The 12,917-nt window shown below is 38.9% G+C and overlaps 1 protein-coding gene across 13 annotated transcripts in view; it reads left to right on the top strand.

Annotated features, from left to right (window-relative positions):
• Positions 1–12,917, top strand: part of CEP350 (centrosomal protein 350) — an 87,109-nt gene that overhangs the window by 30,980 nt on the left and 43,212 nt on the right. For 8 of the 13 annotated variants that reach the window (XM_082313814.1, XM_082313815.1, XM_082313821.1 and 5 more), the window contains exons 9-16: positions 2,125–2,268; positions 3,098–3,753; positions 4,433–4,554; positions 6,070–7,133; positions 8,489–8,642; positions 9,826–10,004; positions 10,961–11,150; positions 12,696–12,916. In XM_082313814.1, coding sequence (XP_082169940.1) covers positions 2,125–2,268; positions 3,098–3,753; positions 4,433–4,554; positions 6,070–7,133; positions 8,489–8,642; positions 9,826–10,004; positions 10,961–11,150; positions 12,696–12,916 — 2,730 coding nt within the window. The remainder of the gene's footprint in view (positions 1–2,124; positions 2,269–3,097; positions 3,754–4,432; positions 4,555–6,069; positions 7,134–8,488; positions 8,643–9,825; positions 10,005–10,960; positions 11,151–12,695; position 12,917) is intronic. The other 5 variants (XM_082313811.1, XM_082313820.1, XM_082313810.1 and 2 more) reach the window with 3 other exon arrangements.

Genomic DNA, 12,917 nt, shown 5'->3' with positions numbered 1-12,917 from the left:
AGGAAGACTTCCACATCTGCTTCGTATTTGGTTTTAATTTTCGTACAAAGTAAGTAGCTAGACTGCAGTCACACTACAGAGCAATTTTTTTTTTCTTTAAATACATGCAACGTTAGACATCTCTTGCACCTTTTAAGGTTTTATATTTCTCCTTGCGTACAGTGACCCATAGTCGGTAAACACTTGGTTGAAGAAAAAAAAGCTGCTTTAAAAAATTATTACAAAGGGTTTTTTGGAGAGTGAATATGTGCTTCTGCATGCTGTAAATCATGAAGCTACATGTGAATATTTTGTGGTAATGAATGCTAATACTTAAAAGAAAGTGATAAGTATGGATTTGCTCCTTCCTATGCCAATCAATTCATACTTACGTAAGTTAGTTTAGTAAAGTTCCTTATTTGTGACAGTTCCAAGTGAGGGAGGAGCGCATAGATTGCTGCAGGTTTTAATGGCGATGGTTATTCTCTGTAATGGGTTAAATTTGAGGAGAATGATGGCCTGAAATCCCTAGAAGATAAGAACCAGATCTAAGTGGCATATCCGTGATGGTCCGTCCTCCTCCAGCCATAAGAATAAGAAATTGCTTCACATAGCCAAGGCTATAAATAGCCACAGCTCATGTTCTGCTCCGTTAGCATGTTTTAGTTCAAACAGCTGACTTGAAATGGAAGATGAGACTTTACACTGCCTTTTTAAATGCACACAGAAGTAATTGAGAACAGTGAGTTCGGCAAGAGAACCCCTTTGGCTGATAGGTCTGTTTCAAAGAGGCTTGTGGTGACATGTTTCAAGTGACAGATTTATAAAATACTTGGATAATTTACAATGCAAGCAAGGAGTACTGTTAGTAAATGAATGAATAGTGGGCTGCAGACTTCTGACTGAACAGGTTTCTTCCTTCTGGTTTAAAATAACAGAAAGAAAAGAAAGGGGGGCGGGGGGGAACTGAGGACTGGGATTGCCAAAACACAATTGGTCTGCTGTCCTGGATTTCACTTGAAGTTGCTTTGGTACCAGGTCTTCGAAGTCCTGTTGGGCCCAGAGCACAATCCCTTTTTGTTTGGCTGTGGTGTTTTCACGCTGCAGTGTCTGGGTTTGTTTGAATGGTTAGAAATCAACTGCAAATTGTGTATTCAAGTTATGTACTTTTCTAGCAATACAGTACTGCTAAATGGTCTGAATTAGGTTATTAATACTTTTCTTTTTTATATGATGCTTTTCTCCAAAGCTCTTTAAGGTCACTATTTCAAAAAAATTATTAATAGTATTGGAAGCTAGTGGGGTCAAAGGTGAGTTGAATAAACCTAGCATTTAATCTAACCAATGTTAGGTAAAGATGCCACCGTGCGCAGTTTTTATCATTCAATTATATGTAGGACGATAAAATAATACTAATAACACTTTGATTGGGTTTCTGTCACCTGCAACATAGTCTGTTCTTGAATTAAGTATCAACCAACAGGGTTTATCTCAACTATTTTCAGTCATGGTACAGAAATCCCAGCTAGAGGACAGTGAGTTAGCATTGGCATAGAACAACTGCTGCTGGGTATTTTTTAACCTTCTCACAAGACACCTATCTCAACAACTAATTATCTGTAAAAATATCTAAGGTGTGTTATTTTTTTCTAGAATATCAGCTAATATTCTTTTAATATGAGGGTGAATCATTTTTTTATCTCCCACCTTTATTTTTGTTCTTATTATTACAACATTTTAGATACTTTTTTCTTATTTTACTTTTTTAAGTGGAGATGAACAGCTTCTTCTCAGTCCTCTACAAATATTTCCCCTCTCCTCAGTAACGTTTGCTTATATGTTTTAGACCTGTATAACCCTTTTCTCTTTTTTAAATCAATTTTTGTAGGACTTTAATGTGCTACAGTATGTTTTGGATTTTTACGTTGTGTTATGTGTAGGCATGAAGCACTGGTAGTTGTGTGAGTCAGCTCTTGAGTGTCTTCATGGTACGCCCCTGTTACGACTGTTTTGTGTAACTGCAACCGTACCAATTATGCAGAACTAAATGATATAGAAATGATTATTGGTTGCAATAAATACTTCTTTTTGATACATTGGAAAATCCATCTAGTGCTTGACTTTTATTTATTACTTATCATGCAGGTGGAAACTATGTAATAAGTGCATCCTCCTGGCGGGAGGGACAAAAGCTAGTAAAAAAGATACTGGGTCCAGCTCCCAGGATAGAACAGGACAGAAGAGCTGTATCTAGTGACAGAACAGGACGAGAGAGAGCTGCCAAGTCTGGTAAGTTGTACTTTTATCCCTGGACTTTTTTCATTTTACTTACTTTATTATATAACACTGCATGTCTGCAGAATAAAGCAGACTTCTGAGATAGAATGTAATCAGTTTCTTATTAAAGTAACTCCTATTTTTAACCTGAGATTTGAGGGGAGAGAATTCTGCTCACATCTGTGGTTGGGATACATAACCTCTCTTCCTGGGTGGTTTATGAACTTTTCTTGGTGTCATGGGAATCCTGCCCTGCGCATGTGACTTGAGGGGCAGTACGTGCTGCGAAGGTGCTCAGGAGCTCTCGAAAAGATGAGAAATAGGTTGCAAACAAAAAAATGGATCACCTGCAATCTGTCTCTGCCTCTTGAAGCTAGTGGGGAAACAAATGGGTAGCAGTGGTCCGCAGGCCAGCTGCATTTTCCAGATGTGCTGCATATACTACATAAGCTATGGTTGGGCATCCCTGTTTTACAGGGTTGTGGTTCTTCCAGATGCTATATAATGTCATCCATGTGCATCGTAAATCTTCATTGATACCTCCAGCAGCCCTTTTCAGAATTTATACAGACTCTCAGTCAGGGCAAGTAAGGGACGGTGGTAGCTACTGTGCTTCTTATGCCTGTGAGGTGGTAAGGCTGGTGAGAGAATGTAAAGGGTGTGAGCTCAGTCTAAGCAAAGGCTGCTGTATTCAGACTATGACACTGAATGAAGCAAAAGCACATTTACGGCGAGATCTGCACTCCTCCCTCATCCTCAATTTTGCAGCTGTTTCAGTGATGGCATGTAATTTCCCAAATTTGATTTTTACCTGAAATACTTGACAAGTCTTATTCTTTAGCAGGCTGTATTGGAAGGACAGGTTCAGATTCTAGACTGGATGTTACCTGTAAAACATCTTCAAGAAGTTCTGAAAGGTCAAGAAGTAAAGTACGGTCTGAGAATAATCTGAAGAAACTGGAAGCCGCTCTTCCAGATGATAACCAAGAAGATCATGCCTCTGTAAATAAGGACTTCCTGCCTGTGGAGATACGTGGGATTCTCGATGACTTGCAGTTGGATTCCATGAGTACAAAGCAAGAGAAAGATGTGGAAAAGCAGAATCAGAAACCTGTTTTGCCTGCTCAAAATGCCAAGAGCCACAATCCAACCAAAAGGAAACCGGACAAGATAGCTGCCAGTGAGGAGCCACAGGTGATCTCTAAGAAGCGTCACTATGATACAGATGAGGTTCGTCAGTACATCATCAGGCAGCAAGAGGAGAGGAAGAAGAAGCAGAATGAAGAGAAGAAAGCACAAAAGGAGGCAACAGAACAGAAGAACAAAAGGCTCCAAGAGCTCTACAGAAAGCAGAAGGAGGCTTTTACTAAAGTGAAGAATGTGCCTCCTCCTGAGCCTTCAGCAGCCAAACGGTTACAGGAAACCTATTCTAAACTATTGCTGGAACGTACATTTTTAGAAGAGCCACCTCAGCTGCCTACAGTGCAGGAAACACAGGTATAGCTGATTCACTAACCTAATGTGTTGCAGTTGTTTGCAGAAATAGGAGGTCATATGTTTAGGAAGGTCATGACTTGTCCTGGTCTGGTTATCAGTTAAGAAAAAGGATACAAAGAAAGCTGCGTAGCTTTTGCTTGAACATAGTGGTTTTCATCTGGAGCCTCCTTGCTAGTGGCTGCTTTTTGGCACAGCGAGGCCTACTAGAAAGGTGAATGGAAATCATCTTTCTATTATAAATAGAAGCAGAATTCTGGATATTAGCTAACAGCAGCTATAAAGGTTGGCTCTTAAGAAAACTGTTAACACCAGTCAAATGGTAAATTGAAGAGCTTTGTCTGAAGTTGCTTTCAGTCAGTGGACAAACTTCATCAGCAATGAGTTAAATAAGTTTGCTAATCAGAAGCTGAATATGAAAGAAGATTAATATATGGTAAAAGACTAAGATCAATTTGATACGTTTGGGTGAACTAGTTCAGAATGTGAGAGAAAAGCTTTTTTCCCAGTACGTTCTGCTGAGGCAAAAACATAAATGTCTTGTGTTTTTAAATCTTTGTGTGGTAGGAAAGATGTGATGCTACACTGAGAAATGTAAGCCTTTTCAATTTTAATGAGACAAGAGCTTCTAAACTCCTGCAGACTATTGAAAATGCATTTTTCTGATTGTCTTCATTTCTAGCCCAGACCTGGTTATCAACCATCTGGGGAATCCGACAAAGAAAACAAGGCTCAAGAGCGTCCTCCAAGTGCATCTTCAAGTAGCGACATGTCGCTTTCAGAACCGCAGCAGCCGCTACTGAGGTGAGCCGTTATGGGCCTTTTGAGAGAGAGGAGAATAGTCTTCATCTCTGAGAGGTGCAAATAGACTAGGCACTTACGTTCATGTTCTGGTGAGAGTAATTGTCTTTATGGCAATTATAACGTTTCCTTGCAGTAAAGAGGAAGGTGATGCAAGAGAGCATATGAAAATTTTGGCTATGGGTATTTAGTGAGTCTGTAAATAAATAAAGTGAATGGTGGTTGCTGTTAATCTTTTGCTGACATCAAGGGGACGCGCATTTCATATTGGGAGACTGTATTTCCTCTGCCATTGCCACTGGGCAAGAGAAGCTGATCATATGAATACGTCTGTTGATTTTTCGTATTTGATTTCTTCAATGTTTCTATTTAATCTATTGTCTTGGATTCAGGCCTTTAGTTACTGTCTCTAAAGTACAAAAAATCTCTTCTTCTGCTTGGAAGCCTTTCCCTATTTCCTTTCATGCTGCTTTCCCCATTTTTAATTGTTCAGTGTATTATAAAAGTTTTTCTTACTCTAAGTCAAGCTGCCTAACCAAACACTTAAATATAAGCAACTGAAAATCATAGCTTCTTGCATATCCTTAATATCCCTGTTGTGCAAGTGTGTCTTCATTTTTAATTACATAATGAACGTCTGATTCTTAAATACATACTTGCTTCATTATCCGTACCTTAACTTGGTCAAATCCACGCTGACTTTGTGAATTCAATGTGACCTGTTTCCTTTCTGGAAAAGTTCAAGGAAGCACTAGAAGTGCTATGTAGTACTGTGTATAGAATAGGCTGCTAAACCATATGGTAGTAAATATTGTTAGTGTAACATTGTAAGGAAAAAATGTAAGTACTAATAGTAGGGGAGGGATGAGACTTAAAGGGCTGCATAAGTTATTTGGAGAGCCTCGTAGTAAGCAGAGAAGCAGTTTTTTGTGAGGGACTTTCCAGGTTTCCTAGTATTCAGAATATGTGCAAGTGATACTAGCAAAGGAAGGTCTGTACAGAGCTCCTGTCATGCAAATGGGAGCTATCTGGAAATAAAAAAGATGTCTTACAGAGCTTTAAACATCCTTGTATTTCCAGTCCTCCTTTTCTCCAAGTGTTGTTCATGCCTACCCTAAGTGACAGCTGCAGTGAAACATGGGCTGGGTTCAACTGGAGGGGGAAGGCTGGGGCTAAGAAATTCCAAGGGGAAAAAAAAAAAAAGATGTGTCCTCCCTTTTGAAGTCAGGAAACTTTTGGAAAAGACTTACTGCTGCTGCTGAAAACACTCAGCTTGTTACAACTCTAAAACACACAGTACACCATGAACAGCATTTCAAATTTGGAAGGTGCTGTGTTGTGGGCTTGTTTTTGTTTTTTAAATAAGATTCTGTAACTGTTTACTGTCCCATTCCCTGCCTCCCTGACTCCATCAAAAAGTATTTCTTCCTAAAAAATAAATTTGTGGGAATGATACTTCAATGTAAAATAACAGTACTTGTATAAGTCATCAACTTAAATGTTGACTTTTCATTTTAGGAGCGATTTGATGGAGCCTCCATGGGTACAGCCGGACAGGTTGAGCCCAAGAGTCCATCTCTCTCACCCCCAAGCTCTCATGGGCTCAAGTGGAGGCCCTTGCTCCCAGCACTGGAGTCTGGAGCAGATGGACCTTTTGTCAAAGGAGTGTGACGCAATGTTGGCAGGCAGGAGGAGCCATGCTGCACCCGTGGGATCGCTGAACTTGATGCCTCAGCCATACCTGAATTCACCCACTGCACAGCAAAATCTCTTAGTAAAACCTACTGCTAACCAATATAAGAGCAAATTAGATCGGATTGAAGCTTTGAAAGCTACAGCTGCTTCCCTTTCTAGCAGGATTGAAAGTGAAGCCAAAAAGTTGGCTGGGGCTGCTATCAATTATGGTACCTTGTGGAACTCAGACCATGAATTTTTGCAAGAAAACCAGGATGATGGGCGGTGGGCAAAGGCTGTGAGTCCTCCTGTGAGAGAGGAAAATGAAGATGCTTTTTCAGCCAGAATTCAAAAGATGTTGGGTACCTGTGTGTCTCATACAGCCTTTGATGACAACCTTCCTGGAGTAGGCAACCTTAGTGAATTTAAAAAGCTCCCTGAGACCATCAGGCCTCATACTGCTGCAGTCAGCCTTGGAATGAGGTCCCCCGCTGCTAACAGGCATGAGGGGATACTAGGACATTTATCTAAGAGACAGACTGACTCTCCAGGGCGTGAAAACCAGGCTTACACTCTGAACAAAGCTGTAATTCCTCAAGAGTCCAGCATCGACTCCATCAGTGAAGGGCCTCTCCTGAGTGATGGAAGCCTCTCTGAAGAGGAAGGAGGCCAGCACAAACAGTTGCCACTGAAGATGCTGGAGACATTAAAAGAGAAGGATTTCTGCATTCGGGAGAGAAATGCTTTTGAGCCCATAAAGGAGTTTCAGAAAGAAGCTGAGAAGTATTTGCCACTTTTCGCTGAGACAAGTGGCGCACACAGCAAGGGGCCATGGGAGGAACTGGCGAAGGGAAGTCCCCACAGTGTCATCAACATCTTTGCAAAAAGTTATCAGCTTCACGGAAAAGGTAAAAATGGAAAAATTTCTTGAAGCTCTTGTGAATTACTGTTTTCCCAGTCTTACTACTCCTTACGCTTTATACTTCACAGATAAGGAATGTACTTTTAGATGTCTCAAACAGGAATCTGTGTAAGCCTTTCTCACTTTACTTTTGGATGATAAATTATTTCCCCCCATTCTTTTGCCTTCTTGTCTAAGGAAAAAAAGAATTTAAAAAATTCCCATGCTTTTGGGCTGGAAGAAGATTATTTTTGTATTAGACTGCTCTGTATTTCTAGATTGGTAACTAATTCATATGCTGGGTTACATGTATTTAGGACACCCATAGTTACGGAATTGTCAACGTAAAGATTACATTTATTGTATGCAAAATTGCATACTAAATCTAAATTGCCCAGGGCGTGTTGGAAATGGTTCTCTCCACCATGGATAACAGACCCTTTGGATTGGAATGTGCATCCTACTACTATATGTGCACTCCAGATCATCTGTAATAACACATCATTCCTGTTTCAGTTAAGGCAGAAAGATGAAATGTGTACTTCAGCAGCACTTACTTTGTGGCATAAACAGGAGTGCTTGCATATATCCTGAGATCTTGCTACGCAAGAATAATATAGCTTTACTATATTATTAGAAACATGTAACTTCAGTGGATAAATGATGTGGACTTGCATTTTGCATCTTTGCTCACATGAGTTATTCAATAATGTCTCAAAGTAGTGCGGCAATTAAAACTCTGGTAACAGTGTTGGATTTTAAGAAGCTAAGGTTTTGGTGTACCAGTAGGGGAACTCTCTTGCTTGAACGAGCCCATTTCAAGTGTTAGTGTCTTAGGGCATGCTTTACAAGTGTCTCATGCAGGATGCTTCATTTGATTTTCTTTTTTTGTACATTTTTTTGTACATTTTTTTTTTGTATTCTTCATTTTGAGTACTGTTTCTCTTGCCTCGAGTTCCTCATTTTGAGGAGGAATGTTTTCTGAGAAGTTGATTTGTCTTGTGTTTTTTCTTGATTCTTTTTTCCCCTTGTTTTATTTCCCTTAAAGGTGATTGCATTTAAATTTTCTGCAGATGGCTCTACTCTCAAGCACTGTGCTCTTTAAGAATGGTATAGGTGGAGCGTGTTAAAGAAGTAGAGTGTTCAATAATTTACAAAAAGAGGAAGACTGTGCTTGTTATGTTGTGTTAAAACTGCCATGGGATAGCTATACTGTTGTTTTCCTGATGTTTTTGTGTTTGAGAGGAAGTCTTTGTAACTCGTGGTTGGGAGCATTTTAATTCCTGCAGCTTTATTACCTGTTCAACGTGCATTTGTGTTGGGTATCATTTTTGTCTTTTCCCTTCTTTGTTTGCACTTTAGTGTTTGATGAAAGGTTGAGTGGAGGGTCTGCCCTCCTGCGCCCTTTACTCCCTGTCATGAGCCCTCCAGAGAGCGTGGTTTCTTACGAAGATGATTTTGCCTCGTCGCAGGGAAGTGGCACTTTAACTGACAAAAAGATTGCACGTGACCTCAGGTAATTGTGCGTTTAGACTTCTTGTAAAAATCAAAATGCAGAATTCAACAGAAAATAGTTAATGCAAAATTTGTTTCATAATATGCTGGATATCTTTTCTGTTATGCTGTATTGTAATAGTAGTCAAAGTGATGAGATATTTCCTTAGGACCTTGCAGTTAACACAGCAACCAGCATGGTTAAGAGATAAAGATTAGAGTCAAGTATTCCCGTTGTCTGTCTAATTTTTGTTGTTGTTTAGTCTGGCAGGTAGCTTTAGGCAAGGTTCTTACCCTTTGTAGTCAGGTGAAAATTAGTTCAACTTGTGTGGCTGCTATAATGCTTAATTGGTTAGTCTTTGTAATTTAGGACAAAAAGTGTTAAAATACCTTCAGTACTTCAAGATTTTGTAAAAAGCATATAATTGCTTTCAGTAAGGGTTCAGTAATGCTTACTAATGGATACATAAATTGTCTGTAAGAACTCTTAAAACCTTTTGTTCAGACTAAAATTTGAAGACTGTAAATCCTAGACTCTCCATGTTACTACTGAATTTATATGGCTTCCTGAACTTCCTAAGATGCCTTTTTTTGTAATGAAATACATTTACATCTTTTGGGCACCTTGGAGAAGGCCATAAGTACTGTGTTTATACTGGTGATACTTTATCTCAGAAGAAAGGAAGGTAAAAGGCACTTTGCACACTGAAAATGTTGGCTGCAAAAAATGGTTTCTTTCTGATTAAACTTCTTGATAGGTCTTCTGCTGGTATTATTTAGTATATGATGCACTACCCCCTTATTTGCAAATCTTTTGTAATCCTGTATTGAAAATCGCTCATATTTCTGTCAATTTATTGATGATATCTGTATGCCCAGAGATTATGTAAAATACAGTCATATTCGGAGTCATTCTTATGTTGTTCACGTCTACAGTCAAATAGCTCTTAAGAGTTAGCATTGGAAAGGATGGTTGTTATCCATCTTTTACTGTTTCATATTATCGGAAGTATGTGTCAATATGTTCAATATCATGTCAAACTTCCTAGTGTTTTAGCTGTCATAGTTTTTAATCTCAAAATCAATGCTTTTCAAGATGGGCTAATTAGTGCAGTTTTAGCCATCTGTCTCTAATTTAAAGTGTGGTGGATTTCTTGTGCACAATGTAACGGGGGAGTTGGAAGTCCTTAGTTAAGCACTGTCAGTGTGCTCCTTTTTAGTGTTGCTGGCAGCAGTAATTCGAGTATTCAGGAAGAAGTTCCTAGTAGGAAGTCTCCCCATGAACCTCGATCTGTAGAGCTTACTTCTCAGCATTCATCTGGACCACGGTCTGCAGCATCTTCTCGCTCATCTGCTTCCTCTAAAAAGAGAGGGAAAAAGGAACGTAAGTGCCGTGCTTGACTGTAGAGTACTTTTTTTTTTTTTTTTTGAAGGAGGTTTTAGGGTGTTCTTGTTATGAAAATTGCAGGCTTCCTACATATCTGGAAACTGTAATCTAATACTGATAGGATGATTTATTTATTCCTCCTGGGATTCCTTCTTAAATTCTTTTTGGCTCTCATTATTCTCTGACCTTAAAATACAGTCATCTAAAATTAAATAAGCAAAAGATTGTTAACAGCATTGAAAAATTTTCCTTTCCTAAACCAGCCTTCTAATAAATTAGTTAATTTTAATATCTTGTGGGAACTATCCTCAGATTCTGTACTGAGGAAATTCCAATAGGCTGCTGAAAAATCAGAGCTATGGCCACATTTACGAAGGCGACAAGTTTGCCTGTATGCTTCATCTTTGGATCACAGGCAGATTTCGTAAGTGCACAAATTAATAAACACATTTCTTTCTACAGTAACTTATACATTACAAAAACATGAAGAAACTTGACATTTGGTACACTCTTACTATATAAGCAATGGATAGCATAAGGAAAAGCTAGGTTTAAAGCCAATAAAAGGATGAGAAGAATAAGATTGGGTATTCCAAATTATCTCTCTTCCTATTTTTTTCAAAATTCTCTTAGCTTACCCAAAGAAGGCTAGTCTTTACTCTAATTATCAGTATTGGAGAGTCAAATGCATATTTTCTTTATTTAAATCAATAGTTTGCTGAAATGAAAGCTGAGTGACAGTTTTGTTGACGGTGGACACAAAATGCAGAAGAGAACTTAATCGCCTGTAGGAAGCTGCCAAATTTGCATTTCTTGCTTGTTGGATTTATAGACTTCTAACTCAAAGGCATCTTTAACCAGGGAAAAAAATTCTCAATTGTTTGTTTTGGGGCTCCTGATGGCTAAGATATTCATACCAAACATAAACTTTTCACAATGTTTTTGCTTCTTAGGGTTGGAGTCTTTCAATGGAAGTTCTCACCACTTTCCCATGGAAGAAGATAAAATGCTATCTGAATTAGAGTGGGGATCCCAACAGGCAAAGAAGTCCTTATTGAGTAGCAGAGTTTCTAATAAAGATCATGAGCAGAACCTAGATACAGACAGCACACTGGAAAACTTGTCTGGACACTCCCTGATGAGGTAACATGAACATATGTTACAAATACAACAAATATAACTAAGCTTGGTAGCGTTATGGCATGTTACCAAAAATGGCTGTGTCTTTGGATATGCAAAAGGAAAGTAACAGAAATGATAAAATGTTAGTAATATGGGCATTCAGAAAACATTTTTTTTTCCTTGTATTTTAAATATGAAAGCCTAAAGTAGATGGCTGTAGTAAGAGAAAATACTAAACAGTGATTCCTTCCCAAATGACCCCTCTGTTTTTTTAAGGATAACTGGCCAATATAGGGATCCTGTCAGGTTTAGTACCTTAAGCATTGAAACATAATTTTCATTTTCTGTTTCTACAAATGGTCTGTAAGAGGCAGAGGAAAAAAAAAATACCATGTCAACCTATGCAGTCATCTTGCTCTTTTCAGTAGGATCCACAGACATTTTTGGCTACACTTGTGTAGAGCTAATACTCATAAGCCTCTCCAGCTCTGTGAGATGATGCTTTTTGAGAGATGAGCTGCACCTCAGAAAAGAGTGTAGAGGAAGAGAAAAATTATTTTTCCTGTTGCATCCTCTGTATGGCTGTTTGCAGTTTATTTTCTGCTAATTGTGTGTTGAAGATAGTTATGAAATACACTGAGCTTAGTTGTCACTGTGCTTTTTTCTAAAAAGCAACATATCTGAATGGTCTTTTACTCATTCGGTGTGGGCATAGAATGGTTCTGAGGTACTGACTTATACTGGTGACTTTCACTGATATCCAGTATTGGGTTTGAAAGGTCCTATAACCTCCTAAGATGTGCCAAGTAAAGCAGAACGTCTTCCTAAGGGATTTAAGCAGCCACTGTCAATCCTTTTTAGTTTAATAAAATCGGGATAGTAAATATAAGAAGTGTCTACATCATTTTCTGGATGTTTGGAAAGAGATGTATAACTTTCTCGTAAGAAATATTACCGTAGTATTTTACTAACTGTTTAAAGTTTTGGCTTTCAAGCATTTCAGTGCATTTTCATGAAAGAGATCAAGACTCAGGGCAGTGGCATATCACATTCAGTTGCATCCATATGCTAATAGTAACCTGTTTACTTTTTAAAAATACTGTTCATCGTATTCTGATATCAAAATATTGCCCTAATTTCCTCTGAGTAAAACAAAGTTCGTCACTCAGACTCTCTAAACAGATGTGTAAATGTACATGCAGGTGAGTGCATCCTGACTTTCTCATGCTGTTTCCTAACAGGAGGCACTGAAACTGCTTGTCTGGCCATGTAGAACATGTAGATACCATGTTAATTTTTTTGTGTGTGTGCTAACTAGGTTTAATACTTGGGGGGAAAAACAAGGTGCTCTAGAAACTTAACCCTAAACTGAGGTATAGGTACAAAGGCCATCTCATGAGGCCATTTCCTGAACGCAGACTGGGCCTGTGCAAACCATAAAAGACTGTGCCTTTTGCATGGATCTGCTTGGTGTATATACATGGAAGAACTAGGTTATTGCTTTGTCTTATCAGATGGCTGGACTTACAAGAATATGACTCCTTTCTTTTTTTGTTTCACTGTCAGTTTCTCAGACAAGGGAAGATCCCAGAAGACGCCAACTTCTTCCCCATCTCCCGGCTCCCAAAAAATGTTGCAGTTTGATTCTATAGGCAATACAGCAGAAAGAGTCAAGTCACCTGCTGGCTTTTCTGGAAGTACAGCGTCAGGGCTGAAACCTAACGTAGCCTTCCCCGACTTGAGTCTGGGAACTAGTAGGTCTGTAGCAGGAGCAGCCTCAGCGAGTGG

Source organism: Platalea leucorodia (assembly GCF_965183815.1).
Source record: "Platalea leucorodia genome assembly, chromosome: 5".
Taxonomy (NCBI): domain Eukaryota; kingdom Metazoa; phylum Chordata; class Aves; order Pelecaniformes; family Threskiornithidae; genus Platalea; species Platalea leucorodia.
The sequence above is the reverse complement of the archived record's forward strand: the minus strand, read 5'-3'. Positions and strand labels throughout refer to the sequence as shown.